Below are 22,896 nucleotides of genomic sequence, written 5' to 3' on the forward strand. Positions count from 1 at the left end.
GATAAAAACGAATGCGAGCTTGCGAGCTACTTTTCGCGAAAATGGATTGCTAAATCAGAGATTGTATAAAATTGAAAAATTATGCAAACCAAATCAGATGATGAAATTTCGAAATTCCCTACATTTTCCGTCTAAAATTCCGAATCGTTACTCAACGTCTGAAATTTGTATTCTATCTTATGCTAACAGAAGAGTCTCGCTGTAAGAATTCGAGGAGCGGACTTGTGTTGGCAATTTTAGCGACGACAGGGCGAAAAAGCGCAAGTATTGACGTTGATGTCAATGCGCGTTAGGAGTGAATGGCGCACGACGACGTGATGGATATACCGGTAAGAGCGGCTTCGGCGGCGAGAGCACGACGATGATGGGTCGCGCTGTAAGGGATGATCACACTATGTGTACCGTTACCGAAATGAAGCTGGTCCTAATGAATAGCGTGTGGCTCGTCAAGTACGTGAGAAGGGTTGACGTGGATGGCATCGCGTAAAAGCGACTACGGAGCGAGACGCTTCATTCTATCATCACACTATCCTCGGTAGAAGGACACTGTCTTTTAGCGTTAATAGCGACGGCGAGGAATATTATATGAACAGCAATGCGGAACATTTCTTATATAAAATCATCCATCCAATTGTTTTTCGCCGCATGAAAAAAAGAAATTTTTCCAATACTATAAAGACAAAGTTGAACAATATTGTCTAAAGAAATTGTGTAATTAAGAAAAGTTGGGAAAATTCAGTGTACAATTTCATACTTGTTTCACATTTCTACACTTTGCGCTTCCCTTTTTTACTGGATTTTCCTCGGCTGCGCGTCACGAATCCATTTCACCGTGCCGTGACAGTAGCGACGACGAGAAATCAATTCTTCGGACATAAATCGCGAGAAATTTTTTTCCTCTCTAACTTCCGGCGTCACATTGTTATTCATAAGACGGCCGAAGTATCGGCGATGCTCAAGCGAATAATGTAGCGGCGCTCCAGTTCCTATTCGTTCACGAGACAGATTGCGAGGTCGCGTGATCGCTGAAATTGTTCCGCTTTCGCGCTACATTGCGATGCAAAATAAGTAATATCCTTCCTGTGTGTCGCATACAGCATGCCTTTCAAATATTTCAACAAACGCGTCCTGCGTTCGTTCAAACGATATTAGCTCTCTGGAGAAAATACGAGTCTGGAGCCTTCGGGCAAAATAACGTGAAATCGAACCCATGTCAGAATAGCGGCTTCGCATAAAACTGAAAAGATGTAACCGGCAATGCGTGTATGTGATCTCATGCGTGTGTATTTCCCGTATTATTTCCCGAGGGGATTTCCCGTGTCGTTCTATGATTTCAAAGATCTTCAAAAGTCAAGTTTTTTAAAATAAAATTATAAAATAATACTTTTTGATAGCCGGTCTCTTTGATGAATCTTTAATACTCGATCTCTGTATACGCGATTAAATTATTCTAAAATGGTTAATTTAGTCAAATTATGCAATTAGATCATTTGGAATATTACTCACACTCAGATCCTGTAGATTCACACAAGTCGTGTAATTACTCCATATTTGATTAGATTCAGGATGACGGAACCACGTACCATTCTGCTCGCAGTATTTGTGCGCCATGTCTGCAACAAGAATTACGGAAATGTTATTTGAGATACTGATATTGAGAACGGAATAACATTGAGAAATCAATATCGAAATAAAATTCATTAATTTCTTAATTGTTGAGCATCAGCGATATCTTTTGTAATATTAATTTTGTACTTTTACAAATTAATTACATGCGCCGTATATTATTTCCATATTAAAATCTAATATTTCCCATACTGTGTAAAATCGATTACTAAATGTTCATTAATTATGACTTTGTGATTAACAAACTTTATTATATATTAAAGCGCGTTTGCAATATATTGTTTAGGAACATAAAATTTTCAAAGAGTGATTTGCTACTAGCAATCAAAATATTCCACCTATTTATTATGATACTTTATTTTTAACACATTCACACTGTCGCGCATATTTTAGCTGACTTTCCGTTCACGTCAATTGAATTATTTTACATTAAAAAGAACAATGAAATACATAAGTGAATTATAGCATTGAATTGTACAAAAATATGATATATGATGTATTTATTTGGACTGTCGTCCACCGGTGATCATCGGCGTAAACGGAAAGCAGAGTTGATGTCTGTGTCAATGTGTTAAATATTGATGTATTATAATAAATAAATAACGATGATTTTTTATTGTTTTGAACTCTATAGTCGAGTTCCATACTAAAATATTAAATAAGTTCTTGAGAGATATCATCACAAAAGAGTGTGATAAGAAACGTGATTTAATATAATATTGACAAGAGAGCGATGCGTGATGAGAGAGCGAAAGAAAGGAAGAGGGAAAGAAAACAAAGATTATGAGAAAATCTGGAAGAGCGGATATTTAAATATTCATAGAGTGAGCCAAGGAGTAATTGAGCTGAAAATCTTGAATAAATCAGACAAGTTTAACTTCGCACTTTCAGAGTATTGCTACTAATTTTGCAACAGTTACAAAAAGAATCTATTGTTTTCCAAAAGCTATCTCGAACGACAACCTGACTTTGTGCGATCTACGTAGCATCTCCTGAGATATCATCGTCACAGAGTCGAAACCAAGGAAAGTCTTACACTCTCTATTATATATAATACCGTCGCGTATATTATAGAAGCTAATATTATTATTTTGACAGAATTATTTTGTGAAATTATTATGCTTGATCGAATCCGAACCATATTTTAATTCGCGTCGCGTTCTCACCAAGATTTATTAATTCTAATCTCTAGATCTTCTTAAACCACGCGCCTGTCAATTTCCATTACATTATTATTCCTATTATGACGATCGTTAAAGACAGTGAAATCGTTAAAAAGTGGTGAAGAAGATAATGAGATATAATTGCGCAAAAGTAGCGAGCTCAAAAGTACGTACTTTAAACGAAAGAAAATTCAACGGCGGGTTTATAACGCATTTGCCGATGTTTAAAGGAAACGCGGAAACGAAAAGTAGAAATTTTCCGCGACGTTGGACTGGTAACGTAATTATCCACGAAGTTACGTTCGCGTCTTGTCGAAGCTCGTTCAAACTTCCGTTCGCCCGGCGAAACAACAAGGTAATTTAAAATTTCCCAATGAAGGAAGGTACTCTGCAAAAACTGTGCCGGCAGCGACGGCGTCGCATGAAGAACCAAGAAGCAGTGCTCCGCCCATTAAAGTGGGCGGAGGAGGATTATTCCTTCTCGCAGAGAACCGCGCAGTTTAATAGTTCGCAAATAAAACAAAACGTAAATTGAAGTTTAAACTCTACTCTTACGAAACCGCCGCTCGATCAAACTTATCTTTGGGAAGAACGAACGCCGACTCGCGTTATATCCGCCTGCTTGCGCGTTCTAACGGCCGCCGCCGCGCACTCTTTTCCGCTCTTAATTAGTCGGCATGAGAAGTCCGATGTAAATATCCGGAGTGTACATAAGTAACGGGGTTAATATTATGCGCGATTACAATTCCGCCGGGCGAAATATCTCCCCGATTTTTACGCAATTCCACAGACAGGATGTTAGAGTGCTCGATTTAAGTGGACGTACAGTGGGCAAAAAGTATTTACACATTTTATCTGCTGGAAGGTCGTTATTTACAATATTGCATCGTCGTGTATCGACATCTGCGACGTTTGCCGGCTCATATTATCCTGTTTGCTCTTATCTATGTTGTTCTAAGAACGAGCCAATTTTCATTTTATTAAAAAAAAAATTAGATTGTACAGAAATGATATAATGTACTTTAGATTGTAGAAAATCATGTTTTTATCACCGAGTTCGCGCTCTCTCTTTCTCTCTCTGACAGATCTATAAAATTAATAACTCTATAAATACGACCATGTCATTAATCATCGATAATTTTATTCAATCGTTTTTCTCGCTATTTAGAAAAACAAGGTCGGATAACAAGATTATAATCTATTCTCTCTCTACTTATTTGCGCGTCTATAAGGCGTTTATCAATTTCCTCGATCAAAATATTAGACATAGCATTGTTTTCAATATCAAAGTGTCGCAACACCAACAAACAACCGTGCCGAGGAGCGCAGCGTAACGATTAAACGTCGTTATCGTAAAGACAGAGTTCTGGAGAAAAGTGCATTACGAAGACGCGACCTGCGAGAAACGACACGCTCGCACGCGAGCGTGAACGACGCGAGATATATCTTTCCTCGAGTATTACGTCCGTAATTCGTCGCAAACGGCGCAAAGGGAAGTAACGTTTCCAGTGCAGATGCATCGCTGCACAACGTGAGTGAATAATGCAGCGTAACTTGTTCCGACAACAGGCATATTTAGAATATTGCGAGACACGCGTAATTTTGCCGTGTATGACCAAACTCCGGCAGCTGCATGTCCTTAATAGCAACAGCTCAGGGCATTTCCCCGTGCCTTGGCAGGAAAATCAATTTTCCTCGAATATATCCGAACTATGTGGTCGCGTCGTGCAGGCAATTTAAGCCATTAAAGCCCACTGGGCAAGTATATTCTATAGTTGCCGCAATTATTTTCATTCCGCAGAGCCGTGCTTAAGTCGCGACTGTTGCGACTTTCTCCATTGTCTCGGCATTCTTAAAATCGTCGGAAATATCGCCGCAAGCAGAACACATTGGCTTACAAGCAACCCATTAATCGGTACAATGCAGTCCCATTAAAAAAAACCGCTTAAGAAAATTATGAATTCGATGAAGTTAAAACGTCAGATTTAAGATTTTTTTAAGACATCCTCTAAGCATTTAATAGCGTCGCGTATTGTCCGAATGCGATGTAATAGTTGCACACATTTCCTAGAAACGATTTATGTTTCCTCTTCCGCTAATTGCTCGTTAAGCGATGGATTTCATACGATAAGTATGTTCGTTTGTTCCCCTATCGAATTGCAACATTGGACACACGATCCGTTTCAGTGAGAATGTTCATTATTTCTACAGCTGCAATTATTGATAGCACCAATGTAATTTTAGATCTGTATCGGTCATTTGTTTTTATTTTTTTATTAAATTGCGGATTCGTATTTCAGATTTTGGCTAAACCAACGACCAAATTGTTACGTGAAAATAAAAAAAAAACCGTGCACAAAGTAGTCTGTAACTAATACCAAAATCGTTAAACACAAGTGATCAGCAGTTTCATACATTTTCGCACGCTAGCCTTATAATTGTTGAGCTAAAAATTTTTAACGACAGTTACCAATGGCAAGGGCCACGTTATCGATGACAGATAATTCGATTTCACATCGGATTATGTCAACAGCTATCGCGAGGGAAACGCGAAATTGGATCATTCGATGGACTCAATTGAGCGAAAAAAGAGTTACATGCGACGCGGTGATTTAAAAAACGGAGAGAAAAGAAATAGAGCGAGAGAAAGAATATTACGCGCGAAGCGATTATTTGCCGACTCGTGTGGCCGCTCATTATTTCGCGATGAGGGTCGATCGATCGCGTGAGTCGGAAGAACTCGCCTGCAAACCCGTCGGATGTTCGCCGGGCGTGAGGTATCGATGTCCGCCCTTAATTCGTCCATCACCTCTTTCTTGCATCTTCCCTGCCGACAAGCGCCCGTCGCTACAACACATTTATCTTCTCCCTCCCGACCGAATGCTCCACCCAAGCTTTAAAAAGGGACGCGTACATATATATATGGTATACAGAGCGGTATATAGACACACGCGGGTACATACGCGGACACCGGTGGCCTTTAACGCGTAATGCTCTGTGGCGTGTGACACGGGAAGATTTATTCGTGAAATTAAAACGGCAAAGCGCTCGTTAAAAAAAGAATGTTCAGCATTTAATTCTCAAATAAAAACGGAGCGCGAGGTTTGGTCCAGCAACACCACACCTGCGCCATGCAATCGTGAAAAAAGGAGAAGAAAAGGTCTGCAATAGAGTGGCGATTCGAGAGCGCCGTTCGTGGATAATAAGGAGATAATGAAACACCATTAGCGGACGCGATCGCTCGCGATCTCGTTGGAAGATAGCATTTTCGCTAGGGATTGCACTACGGCTGGCCTACGTGTGGGCACGTGCTATATTGCGCCTCGAAATCAGCATATCTCGTGCCACCTTTGACCCATTAACCATTCCGGACGATGCGGCCATTTTAATTAACAAGATTAACAATTAACGGGAGAATAAATGGGATACGGAAATATGGTTTCCCTTTCCGAGAGAATATGGATTAATTCTGTTGGATTAATAAACGAAATGACGAGTTAGATTTGATTTCATCAAGGTGTCTTCAAGATTTAAAGAAAAAGAACATTTTTTAATTTCAATTTTTACAAGAAACTTTTTCGCAACTATGATTCAACGAGATGCGTTCATATCTCGAGACGTTTCGACAATTTTAAAACAGTTATTTTTAAATTATTTTTTAGATCATTTTTAGATAGTTTATTTAGTTTTATTGCCTCTCGCGTTATTCGGAAAAATCACTATCCATTTCTGTGCACAAAGTCGGTAAAACTTTTGTACTAGCGTAACATGGGGAAAAAACATAAAAGCAAATCAGCTCGAAAAATTAATGAAAGCAAACCAGTTTCGAGCTTTAAACCATCTAAAAGTGTCAAACCGCGGTGAAAGTTAAAAAATGTAAATTGTATTTGTTAGGCGGCATAAACATTGTAAATAACACGCAAAATTTTTATCCACTTACCTAGTGTTTTTTTTTGTTACACACAATTTAGGCAATAAATCGTAGATACGTCGCAGAGAGCTCATAATGTACTCAAAAGCTTATATTATTTACAATTGTTTTTCTGAAGTGCACTAAAAATACGAAATAACTCAAGATATAATGCTATAATATATACCGTTAGTATAATGAGTAGACTATCGTTTTAATTGTTTAAACATCCCCCTGCTTCTCTCTTGGAATTAATTTCTATTGACTTGGCGTATTTATGACTCTCTACTTCCCCAACTGACAACGTATCAGAGGGTGGAGGTTGATGAATGTCAGTAGAGTTTCTATAGCCCCAGATTAGTACGAGCTTGCGAGTATAGAAATGACAAGCTAAATGTAATTAAATACGTGTTCGTCGTGAAATTATCTTAGTTTATCAATTTTGCTGCAACATATCTTTTTATACGATATCTATGCGTAAACAAAAAATATAACATTTATCTTGAAATATATCAATATTTAAATAAATGCGGAAAAAGTTGTAGCGAAAAGCACTTTGCTTGTTATAAAGATATAAGTGCGTCTAGAAAAACTCGTGTTTAACAGAGTCTAAAAAATAGTCATGTAGACCGCAGAATATAATAAAAATATTAAAAAATTGGTTTTTTTTTTCGTAATAATTTACTCAGCTGTATTTTCAATTTAGTATCCTAAATTAAACTTTTATTCTATCCTCTTTCTATCTTGTGTTCTTATTCCAAACACTTCTTCTTCCACTTTGTTCGTTAAAATCTCTCTGCCGCTCCAGATTCAATTTAGCTCCTTCTCTGCTCTCGCGACTGTCACAACGGTTAATGGATGCGTTTCGCAAGAGTTTCGACAACGCATTTCTGCGGGACGTCAAACAGAAAGAGTCGAATCGGAGTGTTTTTCTCCCGAAAAGGCACTATTATCCGGGTCGCGCAATCAGGCGACCATTTGTGCACAGTCGAAAAAGAATGATTGTGCATATTGTGCACACAGAATGATTGGTTTGGAGAAAAAAAAAAAGAGCCTGCCAGCAGTAGTTGGCTCGGTCGCGCGATTCGCATGATGCACATATGTGTGCAACGACCCGAGGGACGATACGGGGCGGATCCACATCATATCTTGGATATCTTGGATATGAAGCACTCGTTGAGTCGCAAGGAACCTCGTGAAACTTTGTTAATACCGCCGTAGTGCTCGCAAAAGTTTCGACGGTACATATATATATATACATATATATATATATATCGTGTTGCAACACCGTCGACGGGGTACCATCATGTTGCAAAGGATCGATAACGCTCTCGAAAGTGATCTCACGCGTGAGCGTATCAATTCGCCGCATCCGTTCAAGAACGGCGAGTATTTAGTTCGGTAGATTCGATAATAATAGATGATGAACCAGCGGGAGGTAAATTACTGTTTGCGCAGTTCTTAATGTGCGTGGTGGAGAAAGATGTACGGTGTACATCCGTTAAGAGCGTCCTGGTGGCTAAAATTGTTACGGAGCAATTCTCCAATTGAAAATTTCACTCCGAACACAACTCTCGCAGCCTCGCGAGATATTTTTAAGGTATCTCGCGCAAGAAAAAAAAAATAAACACGCAGAAAGTTATCCGACCTACTTTCGCGCGTGTAACATCGAATCCAAATTTACACTTGGTCTTGAACGCTTATCGAGTTTTCGCCAGTGTCGCTCTTTTTATTGAGAAAATCAAGTTGGATTTAGAGTGCACCCGTTTTCAGTGAATAACGTCGGGAATACGTTTTAGAGCGCGAGCTAATCGATATTCGCTTCGTTGCTCTCGGATTTTCACAACGTTTACCTATCCGGAAATCGTCGCGAAGTTTATACGATTCCACTCGATATTATTCGTCGTAAAAATGCTCATAAAATGTCATGTCAAACGTTGCATGTTAATTAAATCTATACTATTATACGATATAGCATTCCTGACTATAACGTGAATCGCGTAAAAGCAAAATAGGGTATACACGCGCGAATACATTCCTAAAACGATACGGGATGTTATAATACGGAAAAGGAGTGGTTATTTTTTCAGTGTAGTCGTGCAGTTGTCAAACACATTAATGTACACGCATTAGTGTACGCAAATAGGCGCTTTACTACGATCACATTGCACCTTGCTGGTTTTTGCTGTTTTTTTTTATAATGGTTTTTTAACAGAAAGATAAAATTTATTCGTAAACTGATCCTTAATATTATTCTTAATGTTTCTTAAAAATTTTCTTGTGAACGTCACGCACCTTATTGCTTATTATATAAGCGGCTTATTATCTCATTACGTTAAGTAACGAGTTAAAATTGCGTATCGCGAATTAAATAAAAAATAATAAATGTCATTTTACTTAAAAACATGATTTTTTTATGAGTAAAGTTGAAATGTATAACTTTTTATCACTTTTTATATATCCCTGCAACTTATGATTAATATGGTATGGCAAATTATCGATTAAATGATTAGATTTCTGGTTGTCGAAGCGAAACATTACTGATTTTATCTACATAACGACAATTTTCGGCGTGGTACACTGCGGAAAATACGCTTCTCACACTTTGTTAGATACAAATAAAAACACGGTGCTTATCAGCGCCATATAGAGATCCGAGCGTGCATTCAACGCGAGTTCTCGTTTTCGGTGGCCTCAAAAAGTTTTTAGCTCTATTTAACCGAATGCGATCCATTAAGTGCACTAAAGTAAAGGAACGGACTATATCTAAGACGTCCCATTTTATCAGGCCAATTCTTCCTTCTCAGCACGTAGAGAAAAGGAAGAAATTAAATGTGAGATTGCTAGTATTCATGCCAATTTTATTCTCTCACCATCTCGAAAATGGAGTCAAAAGTAACAAATGAGTTAAACGATATTTTAATACAAAAGGGTTATGCTTTCTATATGTGTCATTATTTACAAATGTTACAAAGTACTTTTTTTTAGTTTCTCCGCGTCCGCAATAACTTTAGAAGAGAAACAAGTTTATGTAATAAAAATATGTGCACTCTAAAAAATTCATCCATAAATCAACTTTTTTATTACTATAGCAAAATTCTTTTTACTGTAATGGAACTTATGACTTGATACCTCCAAGAAATAGTTTTATGACGCGCCTTGTTCTGCTAATAACTCTTAATCTTTGCTCATCTTACTTTTTGTTTCTAGATATTATCATTATTGATCTATTTTTAATCTGTTTAATAATCGTAAGTTATTTGCTTATTTACTTTATAATGTCTTTTCGATTAATATACCGTAATTCATATTGCAAAAGACTAAACTCTTTTCTATCAAGACTATCAGTTTAGCAAATACGCGAAAACACTCATTAGTGGAGTGGAAAGTTTTGTTATTGATTATCTGCATTAAACTTTTAGATGAAAAGAAAGTTTTAATAAGTTATCTATATTCAACAAAATAATAGAAATAATAAATATAGGTTTAATATAAATTGAAAATTTCAATCTACATATATTAAATAGATAGAAGAAATTAATTTTTACATAATTGATATCTAGCATAATTAACATTCTGCTATATTTTAAATTTAAGTTGCGTTGTTTTTTCAGACTTTTTAGATCTTTCCAGATAGTTCATTTTGCAGCGACATTTTGATGGATAAGAAGAAAAAAACCGCTTTCGCACAATGTGTTTTATGATTGATTTTGAGCGTAGCTTACATGCAAAAACTAACTCTAAGTTATATTCGACCTAAGATTCTGCACGTGGCGATTATTTTAACTTGCAAATCGCCAGCGCTTTGTCCTTGGAATAACCACTTCGCACGAAGAAAAAACTCCAGCGTAACAAATAGATATTTTTCAATAAATATTAAACAATTATAGTACAACTAGTATAAATATGCAACAATTCGAGTAAAAAAATTCGAAATCGACTGCTTTCTAATTCTCAACTTTATTTGTTTTCCCAAAACCAATCAATTCTCTGTTTATCATTATCGATCGTAACATTCACTCGAATAATCGTAAACTCACATTCTTTATGTCTCACATGTCTTCTTTCATTTTATCCTTTTCTCTCCCCCTCAATCTTTCTTTTTCATACCTCTTTCATTCTGCTTCGCTTTCCCACTCACGTACTTTCACACACTCTCACGCACAGTTTACAACACACGTAATTTCCATCATGACCGAGTGAAAAATGTTTTTGCTCGACATCACCGTGACACGCACGGCTTCAGAAAATAAACAGGAATACGAAACGAAAGAGCCAAGGATCTTTTTGACGCACTTTATGATTTTACATATTTACGACGAGTTTGATTAATGATCGATTGTGGTTAAAGTTCTCGCAAACATTTTGCTATGATTATTGTAAACAAAAACCAAGCTTGAGATATAAAAATAAACTTTTTAGAGAAAATAAAAAAAATTCCTCTTTGTGTAGTATGATAACATAGAATTAATTAAAATAATTGCATTTTTTAGCGTATGTCACACTGTTTCTTATTTACTCTCTGTCATGTCGATTTCAATTATAAACAACTGTAAATTTTCTTTTATGCTCAGTAAACAACGTACGTTGCATCCGCGGTATGTAGAATAAAAGGGGCAAAATGCAATTGTGCACTTGTCGGTGGCGATAAATTATTAATGCTGAAACTAACCTTATTCGTAACCGACAAAATATGTTTGCTCTTTCATTTTTAATATTTTTATAGCAGAAGAGCGCGCGCACTTTCTGTCTCACTTCCTGCGCTCTATGTTGCAGTAATAAAACAGCATCTCAATGTTTATGCAACTTTAGTCAGTCATCAGAGATCTTGCGAAAGAAGAATCGGTCGAGATTTCAAAAGAAGCAATTCAGGAGAAATATGAGTTTCAAAAGAAAACTATTCCTTCTGGGCAGATGTCATTTTTATCTGTTCTCGCAATTCCGCAAGTCGATTTGCATTTATAGTACATCGGGCAGCGCAGTATTCCTTTTGCATACCCGTGGGACAATAAGACGCACAGCAGGTCTTCATAATGCTGCTGCGCTCTCCTAATAATGCTGATGCGTTCGTACAGCGCGTGACAGCAAGGCCGATTAATTATATTTCGCTGAATTAACATATACGATGCGAAGATTGCATCGTTGCCGCATGGAGAACATGGCAGACACGTTCCGTCCGATATCTCCGCTTAATTCAACGAACATGACTCCATTATCACATCGCCTTCGTCGCCATCGATCAACGACTAAAAGCCGCCACATGTCGAAGCGACAAAACGACATGTCTCGCATGCCCGATATATGTCGTCTCCAATTGCATCCGTGAAAAAGGGAGTTCCACATCGCACTGATAGCACGACTTGTACCTGACGTTCGAGTCGTGTCTACATGACAGAATTAAGTTACGATTGCGGATCGTGTTTCTAAATTCATCAATCTTATATAATTATTATTATTTTCCCACACTATTTGTCTAATCCTTTTAAACAATGTTCAAACCGATGCCTCAATATGTGTGTAAAAATGTGTTTACAAATGTTAATGAAAACCAAACCTATTAATATCCGAATATTTTGCTTATCATGCAGAGCAGAGTAGAGGCGAGAACGTAACTGAGGCCAAATGTGTTTACAAAAATTGATTAAAACCAAGCCTATCGACATTTGAATATTTTACTCGTCCATCATGCAGAGCAGAGTAGAGGTGAACGTAACTGAGGGCAAATTAAGCGGCATCGTGGAAGAAAGTATCTACGAAGATGGTTACATCGCCATCCGAGAAATACCATATGCGGTACCGCCCATTGGCGAGCTCAGATTTCAGGTATTTGCTGTTTTTATCTGCGCCTTCAAGAAAGAATCATTATTTTTAATCTTAATTTGGCGATATTCTCATTACTTGTTTACCAAGAGATAACTATCACTTAAATAAACTGTCTCAATGATTGGACGATACTGTTTGCTAATTGGCGCAATCATTATATTTGACAAAATTGATAATAAAAATTATTTACTGCGTTTGTTGCAACAATTGCAGAAGTAAAGAGGTGTATTTGATATGAATTAATCTTATTATTGTGAACGCGTAGAATTCGCAGAAACCAAAGTACACAACAAACTTGAATGGTACAGCTTAAGCAGTGAACGGATCGATCAATCACGGTTGAGTAATCTTTTCCATCAAATCTACCAACCTCAATAAAGTTGATTAGTTGCGTATTGCTGAAGTTCTACTTTTTCGGTTTATTGATATGATATGGTTTTATTAAGAGTACGCAAGATATATAGAGGAGAAAACATGCGCAAACAACGCAGAAACTTTCATAGTTCAGCAATATTCGAATTGTAGTCAACTCCTATACTTCATCGGTAAAAATGTTATTTATAAAAAAAATCAATAAGATTACATATAATTTATGTGTGTAGGTTCTCACAATTTATGTGCATACGTAATGACAGATAAGCGCTCTTCACAATTAACAGCATACAATACACGCGCAGCGGAAGATATTTCGTTTATATTTCGTAAATAAAAAAATGTATTCAAAATTTAAAAAATGAGCATATGTTAATTATTTTTATTATCAATTCATATATTTGTTTCTAAATGTATGCAAGTTGCGCAGATATTAAAATTAAAAATAGTTATCGTGCATACATTATTTACTACAGATAAATGCAATGCTGAATATAATTGCGATATAATATGACTGACAAATTTTATGTTTTTAGGATCCGGTACCAATCCAAAAACCATGGTCCAGCAGCTGAGACGCTTCAAAATTCGGAAACGTCTCCGTTCGGATGGAGTTCTGGACATGTGAAATGATCGACGGCGAAGATTGTCTCTTCTTGAATGTGTACATACACCTCAGATATCAAACCTGAGAAAAAACATCCCGTGCTGATACATATACACGGTGGCGGTTTTTTTTCAGCTCCGGCGATGCACTTCTTTATGGACCTGATTTATTAATCAAGAGGGTCACAGTACTTGTCACCCTGAATTATAGATTAGGTGTTCTGGGTGCGTTGTCTGTTGACTTGATACACAATCGCCTGTGTGTGTACGTGTCTTTTGCCTCCTCTAGAATAAACATTTAGATTTGGATTTCCCATAGATATTTCAAACAATCACTTGCATGCTGACGTATTGTTAAAGATTATTAATTGTCAAAATCTATTTTCTTCAAAACCGTTTTGCATAAAAATTTTATAAATAAAAGAAATATATTTATACTACAATTTTACTGTACAAGAGTTATAATTGAAAATAACAAAGCTAGCAAAACGCCGTATTGGCGCTCTTTCTCTTTTTCTTAGATTTTATGCAAGACCAGCCTTAAAATGTGTTACTTTTCAACACGAATATTCATGAAGTGATTATAACGACGTTATCGCCCTAATAAATCGAATTAAGCTCGAAGCAAGTGTGTCAATCGCGGGAAGGAATTTGAAATCGATCCGCGCGGAAATTCTTCAGTTAGAGAGTTTTTCACCATCGCGACAACTTCTAGATTCACCTTTAATCTACTGTCCGATTCCAGCTCAGTTTATCAATTATCAGTTCATATATCGTGCATTAATGACGTATATCTCTTTAGATTTTCTGAATCTTAATCACATAAAAGCAAGTGGCACTCAAGGTCTGAAAGATGTCTTAATGACGTTACAATGGGTGCAACAGAATGTATCAAAGTTCGGTGGAGATCCGCAAAATATCACTATTTTTGATCAAAACGTCGGTGCAGCTATGCTACAATGCCTAGGTCTGTCACCGCTTGTGGAAGGTATCAATCACACAATCTTATCAAACACAGAATAGTGTTCCAGAATAACCAAATATGCATTTAATCATAGATTTAACTTGGAATCAATGAAAACATTTCAAAGATATTTAATAATTCTAATCCAAAGCTCTTAAAATCTAATAATTTAGATTTTAATTTTAAAAAATACATGTGTAATATTAAGATTAAAAAAATAAGAAACTGTTCTCAATATTTACACATTACGTTAAGAAAAAAAAGAATGATAGCAAAAATACATATTGAATAAAATTAATAAAATCGAATGCTCGTTACAATTTTGCTTTACAGGTTTGTTTCACAAGGCGATATCCCAAAGTGGCGTAGCCACGAACCCATGAGTTCTGACAGAACATGATGTAATTGTCGAAAAAGGATTAGCGCTCGCCGAGGAACTTGGAAAGACAACGGCGGACCCAAAAGTTGCCTATGAATTTTTAAAAACAATCGATGCAAAAAAGCTCAAACAAATTGAGCAGAAAGTTTTCGGAGCAGATTTAGTTAGTTTCTCTTCACTATCGTGATTCTTGCGATACGCATTCGACGTGGATTATATTCTTTCAAACTTTATGAATTAAATATTTTTATTTACATGTTTTGCAAGAGTATCCATTATTTACGCCCAGCATGAATAATAAATCACAAAATCCATCAAGTGCCCTTTTGTGCTTTAATATTCGCGAGGGAGGATTTATTGTAGAAAGTAACTTCCACGGTCGTTAGTACATTTATTCTTTCCTTAACTGCTTCAACACGCGAATCTTTACATAATATAACTGTTGTTGAGAGCAATACATTACAAAATGGTTTCAGCTATATCCGACGAAACTTTGAAACAACGAGACTCTGATTTCAAAACAATCATATATCCCAAAATTTTATCTACATTGCCACAAATATCGACAGTCACAGAATTAAAATCTCTATATTTTAGAAATGAGACAGTATCAGACAAAACTTTAGCAAGTTACGCCGATTTTTTTACCGATATATTCTTTATGCGGGGTATTGCAGAGACTTTGGACGTACAAATACCATAAACATGATGATACGACATATCTCTATCAATTCTTTTACGACAGTCCAATAATGATGATAAAAAAACTATTCAACATCACCATTCCAGGTACTACAGTTAACTAATTAAAAATTATGTAAATTTATTTCATTCTACAAATGATACGAGCACTCTTGTATCATAAATTTAAAATTATGTCTTCAAGTATTCATAAATAGCTACATAGATCATAAGAAGTCAAACGGTAATTCTATTTGAAGCATTTTATGTAAGAGATAAAGAAATTAAATTGTCTCTTAGCAGCTAGTAAATCTATGTATAAATTTAGAATAAATATTATGAGTCTGAGTATTTAAAGTAATTTTCGATCAAATTCCAAAAATCCAACACCTGTTATCACGGATTTAATTCCAATAAAATGCATACCGTTAAAACAGGGAAATGTATACGATTATTTAAATATTAATATTAGATCTCGCATGGAAACTTTCCATAAAGGAGAGGAACGCTGGGACTGGAAGAAAATTAAAAATATAAATTATAACATTCTCTGTCCGTCAAAATCTTCAACAAAGCTTTAGTTTAAAATATTTTGCATTCTTGATAACAATTTTGTCGCCAGCAATTCTTTATACTATATTTATTATATTCTATTATATATAATACATACCCTTCCATTACTTTTTGAAAAACATTCTTCGCGAAAAATTTTTTGTAAAAATTAACCTTACTTTCTTAAAATTAACTTGTAAAAATTTTATCCTTGCTTTCTTAATATTCAGATAGATTGTTCATAAAATCGATAATCTTAGCTACAACTTCGCTTATTTTGAAATTTTTTTTAAATAACGCTAGTTAAATGTGTTATGTCATAGAAACCACCAATGTAACATGAATATAAGAAAAATGTAAAACATATAAAATTATAATGCATATCAACACATGTTGAATGTACAATTAGATATATATGAATCAGTTATTGGAATAAATTAATTAAAAATTCACAAATATTCCTTCGTAAGCTTTTTAGTGCAAAGTTACACATTAGCATTACGACATTAGCATGAAACAAAAAACAAAAATATAATTTTTACTACACAGCATAAATTGCTATGTGAATGTAATATTGAATTCAGAAGCCAAACTCACTAACTCCATCAAACAAAACTCCATTAATTTATGTTATTTACGAAAAGTTAAGCACCAACTATGTACTTTGGTACTAAACTTAAAAAAATTGCAAAAAGTTAATCATGAAATTTCTTTTGTTTTCAAAGTTTAACATTGTATTAGCATATTCGGCATAATTATATTTCAATAAGCATTTGCACAGATAAAATTACATTCAACATTATCATAAGAATGACTTTATCATTCATAACGAAAAGATAAAATAAATTATAAATTCCTTTACATAAAATTCGTTTCTGAAAATAGCTATTGCCACAAACTTTGCAAAACAGAATATCTAACAGTCGTGTAACGAAACTCGAAGAACTTGTCAACGTTGCTTCCTTATCAGTGTTTTTTCCGCGTTCATTATGAACAAACGCAGAGTAGATGTGAACGTGCATGAAGGAAAGTTAATTGGCATTGTGGAAGAATGCGTCTATGGTGGCAATTACATCGCTTTTCGAGGAATACCTTATGCAAAACCGCCGGTTGGCGAATTGAGATTTAAGGTTGGCATACATTAAAAATTTTATATTTCAAATATAAACTCTAATGTAAACGCTAATACTGACGTTTGAAAGAGAGAAGCATCAATGCGATTAAAGTACAAATAACATATAAATTTAAAAAATTATATTGAGATAACTCTCTTTAATTTAATATTCAATTTAAATCGCAAAAAGTTTAATACCAGTAAAATCAGTATACGTTGATTACTTCTGTCACTAATTTCTCAATTTTCCGCAAATGTTCACGAATTATCAATAATGTAAACTACTGAGATCAGCATAAATTGTAATTGCACATATATTTCACATTAAAGATGAATATAGTAATTACAACCGAATATATTAGTAAATTTTTTATTTAGGATCCAGTACTGCCGAAACCATGGTCCGGCAGCAAAGATGCTTCAAAATACGGAAATAATGCTGTTCAAATGGATAAGTTCTCACGCCAAATAATTGGCAATGAAGATTGCCTCTACTTGAACGTATATACCACGAATATCGACCCTGAGAAAAAACAACCCGTAATGGTGTGGGTACATGGTGGTGGTTTCTATATCGGTTCGGGCGATGCAACTTCTTTCGGCCCAGATTATATTGTCAAAAAAGAGGTTGTACTAGTCACACTAAATTATAGACTAGGAGTTCTCGGTACGTTATTTGTATTATAAACAATTATGATATTCGTGATCGACTAATTTTACAAAATAAACACTTTCAGAGACTGAGCTTCTCGTATTTTAAATTACACACTGATTTTAAAAATAAATAATTTTGGAAATCAATTTTCCAACAACTAAATTTTATCGAGAGAATTTTACTTTACGTTCCTGATTTATTTTTGTGCACAGAATCGTTACATATACGATTTTATTAAAAAATATTACTCTTTACATACGCGTCTTCTCAGGTTTTCTCAATTTGTACGATAAAGTGGCGACGGGCAATCAAGGTTTGAAAGATGTAGTTATGGCATTACAATGGATTCAGAAAAATATATCTAATTTTGGTGGAGATCCGAGAAATGTTACTATCTTTGGCGAAAGCGCTGGAGCAGCTATTGTGCATTATTTGGCTATATCTCCTGTAGCTGAGGGTATTAAGCATGGTTTTATTGATATATACACAATGCTTTAAACGTTTAAACTACTACGCATAATTATGGATTTATTGGCCAGTTTGGAATTGATTTACGTACACAACAAAAGTATCAAGATGTTAAACTCTGAAATATATAGAAAATAAAAATTTTCTCCAGTTAATTTGAAATAAAACTTACTGCAAAAATTTCAAATTGCAACATTCAAAATTAAGTCAGATTTAAAAAGTAAACAGACATGTATTCAAATTGGAGAAATTGTAGTAAATAAAACTATTTTCCTCAATATTTTCACTAAACCAGTCCCTCTAAATAAATCAAATTGACATACTTCATACTCGTTACTGCTTCGTGTATGCGCCAGGTTTATTCCACAAGGCCATTTCGCAAAGCGGCGCTGCCACGAATCCTTGGGCCTTTACTGAACGAGAGCCCCCCTCAACGAACAAAGGTTTCCAACTGGCCGAGAAACTCGGAAAAGCGACCACAGATGCCAAAGTCGCATATGAGTTTCTTAAAAAAATCGATGTCAAGAAGCTTATACAGACTCAAGAACAAGATCTTTTGACTGTAGAAGTAAGTTTCCTTAAGGTTTTTATATTTTAATATGATTGTAGTATTAATTATGTGTATGCTGATTTATATGAACAAAATATTTTCATTCTATTTACAGGAACACCAACAGTTTCTTTTGCCGTTCTCACCTAGTATGGATAACGAATCATCGAACCCATTCTTTCCAAAACCGATAAAAACATTAATTAATCGTGGAGTAAAAGTACCGTTTATTGTAGGATATACTAATGCTGAAGGAATATTATTTATAGGCAGTGACGCTTTCGATCGTAAGTACATTTATTTTTATTTTACTAACACATTTTTTATCGTAAACGTTACAAAGTAAATTCTTCCTTATTAAAAATTTTCTTAAAATATTAACCGCTTGACGTGTAACTCGATATATAATAATCGCATGTATAGTTTGAATAATTGTAAATAATACAATGATAAAAATCGTTTTAAATCATTTCAGTCTCAACCAAAGAAGCTCTTAAGCGAGTCGATTCTGATTTCAAGAGCGCCATATTACCCCGTGTTTTGTCTAAGCTGCCAGAAATACCGATTACTGTTGAAGAATTACGCTCTATATATTTTGGCGATAAAGCAGTGTCAGAAGAAACTCTGAAAAATTACGCAGACTTTTTTAGCGACGAAGCATTTTATCCAGGTCTTATAGAAGTAGTTGATATTCAAATACAATCTGGTCATAGTTCAACATACCTATATAATTTGTCATATGAAAACGAAGCTTGTCCTACAAGAAAAATTATGAATATTAGGCTTCCAGGTATTACATCTGATTAATTAAAGATCTTTAATCCTATGTAGAACAAACATTGTCACATCACATAATTATAAAAAAGTTCTTTTCTTCAATTACATATTATTTTAGCAAATATTGAACGTAATTCTGTTTGAAATATTTTATTAAAAAACTAAATTGTTTTTCATTACATAAAAAAAGTATTACATTAGAAATACAATACATTATACACTTTATGAATAAATTTTAGAAAAAAATATATATAAAAATTTAGAATAGAGATTAGTATAACGATTAATCTAATGTATGGCAACATTTTGTAGGAGTGGGTCATGGGGAGGATTTGTTTTACTTCTTTTATCCTCATATGATGAAAGATTTAGGCTTCGTACCGCCTGAATCAGATTCGGAACAATACAAAGTAATAAATCGCTGTGTACAAATGTGGACAGATTTTGCTAAAACAGGGTGTGTAGCAAACTTAATACACCTATTTCCGAATCTTCGGAAAGAATGGTAATAATTCATTTCTCTAACCTAAACTAATTTCAGGAATCCAACGCCTACTATTACCGATTTGATTCCGGTCAAGTGGGAACCATTGAAAACTGGAGACACATATAATTATTTAAACATCGATGCTGAACTTCGAATGAAAACTTTCCGTAAAGAAGAGCAACGATGGAATTGGAAAAACATGAAGATGAAGTTATAACACTTTGTGTGTGTTATGAAAAATAAATAATGATAAGTCTTTCTTAGTATTAAAATTGATTTTTTAAACATTTGGGATTGATAATAAATACTTTTTCGTGTATCTGTAAAGATTTTTTACACCAAAAATTTTTGTACACTTGTACGATAAATGTTAAGAGGTTGCTATCGCCTGTATCTTATTCCGAAGCTTACGACATCAAAAAAACAACAACGTGATAAATCGGTTGTCGCCCATCTTTATGGACCTGATTATTTAATCAAGAGGGTCACAGTACTTGTCACCCTGAATTATAGATTAGGTGTTCCAGTTGCGTTGTCTGTTGACTTGATACACAATCGCCTGTGTGTGTACGTGTCTCTTGCCTCATATCCTCTAGAATAAACATTTAGATTTGGATTTCACATAGATATTTCTAACAATCACTTGCATGCTGACGTATTGTTAAAGATTATTAATTGTCAAAATCTATTTTCTTCGAAACCGTTTTGCATAAAAATTTTATAAGTAAAAGAAATCTATCAAAAAATTACCTTTTTTAAAAAAGGTGAAAAAAAGGCGCCAAGTACACGCTCTTGTCATAACTAATATTGTTTTACTTTTCAAAAAAATTGTCGTATATATTAAACCTTTCAAAAAAACCTGTCGTATATATTAAAATTTTCAAAAAAAGCTATCCTATATATTTCTCACAAAAAAATATGATATTAGGAAATGGCACCAAGTGGGACTAAAAAACTATAAAAAAACTTGTACACTATTTCTATAAAACTCTTCCATAAAAAAATATTTAAAAAATTTAAATAAAAAAAATATTTAAAAAATAAAAATATTTATTAAAAAACGCAAAAAAAACTTGGCGCTGCTACAGTAAACTACATGTTAATTTCATTACTTTGAGGTGTAGCAAGTTTTTTTGCGTTTTTTAATAAATATTTTTATTTTTTTAATATTTTTTTTATTTAAATTTTTTAAATATTTTTTTATGGAAGAGTTTTATAGAAATAGTGTACAAGTTTTTTTATAGTTCTTTAGTCCCACTTGGTGCCATTTTCTAGTATCATATTTTTTTGTAAGAAATATATAGGATAGCTTTTTTTGAAAATTTTAATATATACGACAGGTTTTTTTTAAAGGTTTAATATATACGACAATTTTTTTGAAAAGTAAAACAATATTAGTTATGAGAGGTACAAGAGCGTGTACTTGGCGCCTTTTTTTTACCTTTTTTAAAAAAGGTAATTTTTTGATAGATATTATTTCTTTTTTTTTAATAATATATATAGGACAGTTTTTTTAAATTTAATATATACAATTTTTTTGAAAGGTAAAACATTGTTTTATTTTGATTGTAATAAAATTGACTGAAAATTATAAATATTGTTGGAACTAATTTAGTATACATAGAACAGAAATATTAAACTTTGAGCTATTTAATTTTATTTATTTTAGACAAATTATACGCTAAAGTCTCTAAACAATTGTCACATAAGGCATAGTGATAAATGGTGTGATTGTATAAATTTAAATTTTACCATACATTCTGTCAAAAAGGTACATGTTTCGAGACTTTAGTGTATGATTTGTCTAATCTAAAATAAATAAAATTAAATAGCTCAAAGTTTAATATTTCTGTTCTGAGTATCCTAAATTAGTTTCAACAATATTTATAATTTCCAGTCAATTTTATATTTATAAAAATATAGCATAAGTCGCCTTCTGTAGTTAACGCTATGGTTGACAACAATTATCCACATCATAGTGTGGATAGAGAATTAAGTGTAAGAGAATGTTCAGATCATATTTTAGATATTATTTAATTTTATTTATCCATAGAAAAATAAACACAAACTCGACAAGAAATCTTGTAATACACAAAATGAAATTGATTGGAAATGATAAATATTATTAGAACTAATTTAGTATACATAGAACAGAAATATTAAACTTTAAGCTATTTAATTTTATTTATTTTAGACAAATCATACACTAAAGTCTCTAAACAATTGTCACATAAAGCATAGTGATAATTGGTATGATTGTATAAATTTTAATTTTATCATACATTCTGTCAAAAAAGCACATGATTCGAGATTTTAGTGTATGATTTGTCTAAAATAAATAAAATTAAATATCAAGGTTTAATATTTCTGTTCTATGTATATTAAATTAATTCTAACAATATTTATCATTTCCAGTCAATTTCATTTTGTGTTTTACAAGATTTTTTGTTTAGTTTGTGTTTATAATCTTTTTTCTATGGATAAATAAAATTCAATAATATACCTAAAATATGATATGAACATTTTCTTACACTTAATTCTCTGCCCATATTGTAATGTGGATAATTTTGTTGTCAACCATAGCGTTAATTACAGAAGGCGACTTATGCTATATTTTTTAAAATATAAAATTGACTGAGAATTATAAATATTGTTGAAACTAATCTAGGATACTCTGAACAGAAATATTAAACTTTGAGCTATTCAATTTTATTTATTTTAGACAAATCATCCACTAAAGTCTCGAATCATGTATGAATAATAACTTGC

The 22,896-nt window shown here is 33.8% G+C and overlaps 2 protein-coding genes across 6 annotated transcripts in view; one reads left to right on the plus strand and one right to left on the minus strand.

Moving 5' to 3' along the window:
* LOC105669971 (calcitonin receptor-like) overlaps positions 1–22,896 on the minus strand; it is a 111,245-nt gene that overhangs the window by 14,881 nt on the left and 73,468 nt on the right. For 3 of the 5 annotated variants that reach the window (XM_067349649.1, XM_067349647.1, XM_067349648.1), the window contains exon 5: positions 1,507–1,613. In XM_067349649.1, coding sequence (XP_067205750.1) covers positions 1,507–1,613 — 107 coding nt within the window. Of the gene's footprint in view, positions 1–1,506; positions 1,614–10,739; positions 10,926–22,896 lie in introns of those variants that run through there. The other 2 variants (XM_067349651.1, XM_067349650.1) reach the window with 2 other exon arrangements.
* LOC105667755 (juvenile hormone esterase-like) lies at positions 17,005–20,454 on the plus strand. The gene is made up of 8 exons (XM_012359749.2): positions 17,005–17,206; positions 17,569–17,857; positions 18,117–18,302; positions 18,670–18,881; positions 18,979–19,150; positions 19,339–19,653; positions 19,953–20,097; positions 20,182–20,454. Exons 1-8 carry the CDS (start codon positions 17,066–17,068, stop codon positions 20,342–20,344), a joined length of 1,623 nt encoding a protein of 540 aa, XP_012215172.1. The 5' UTR covers positions 17,005–17,065; the 3' UTR covers positions 20,345–20,454.

Source organism: Linepithema humile, chromosome 2, assembly GCF_040581485.1.
Source record: "Linepithema humile isolate Giens D197 chromosome 2, Lhum_UNIL_v1.0, whole genome shotgun sequence".
In the NCBI taxonomy this organism is placed as follows: Eukaryota; Metazoa; Arthropoda; class Insecta; order Hymenoptera; family Formicidae; genus Linepithema; species Linepithema humile.

Excerpts from the sequence above, each read along its gene's own strand:
- LOC105667755 (XM_012359749.2), top strand. The coding sequence starts at position 17,066 with ATGAACAAACGCAGAGTAGATGTGAACGTGCATGAAGGAAAGTTAATT. Across the intron at positions 18,882-18,978 it reads AAGATCTTTTGACTGTAGAA|GAACACCAACAGTTTCTTTT; the intron begins GTAAGTTTCCTT and ends TTCTATTTACAG. Across the intron at positions 20,098-20,181 it reads ACAGATTTTGCTAAAACAGG|GAATCCAACGCCTACTATTA; the intron begins GTGTGTAGCAAA and ends AACTAATTTCAG.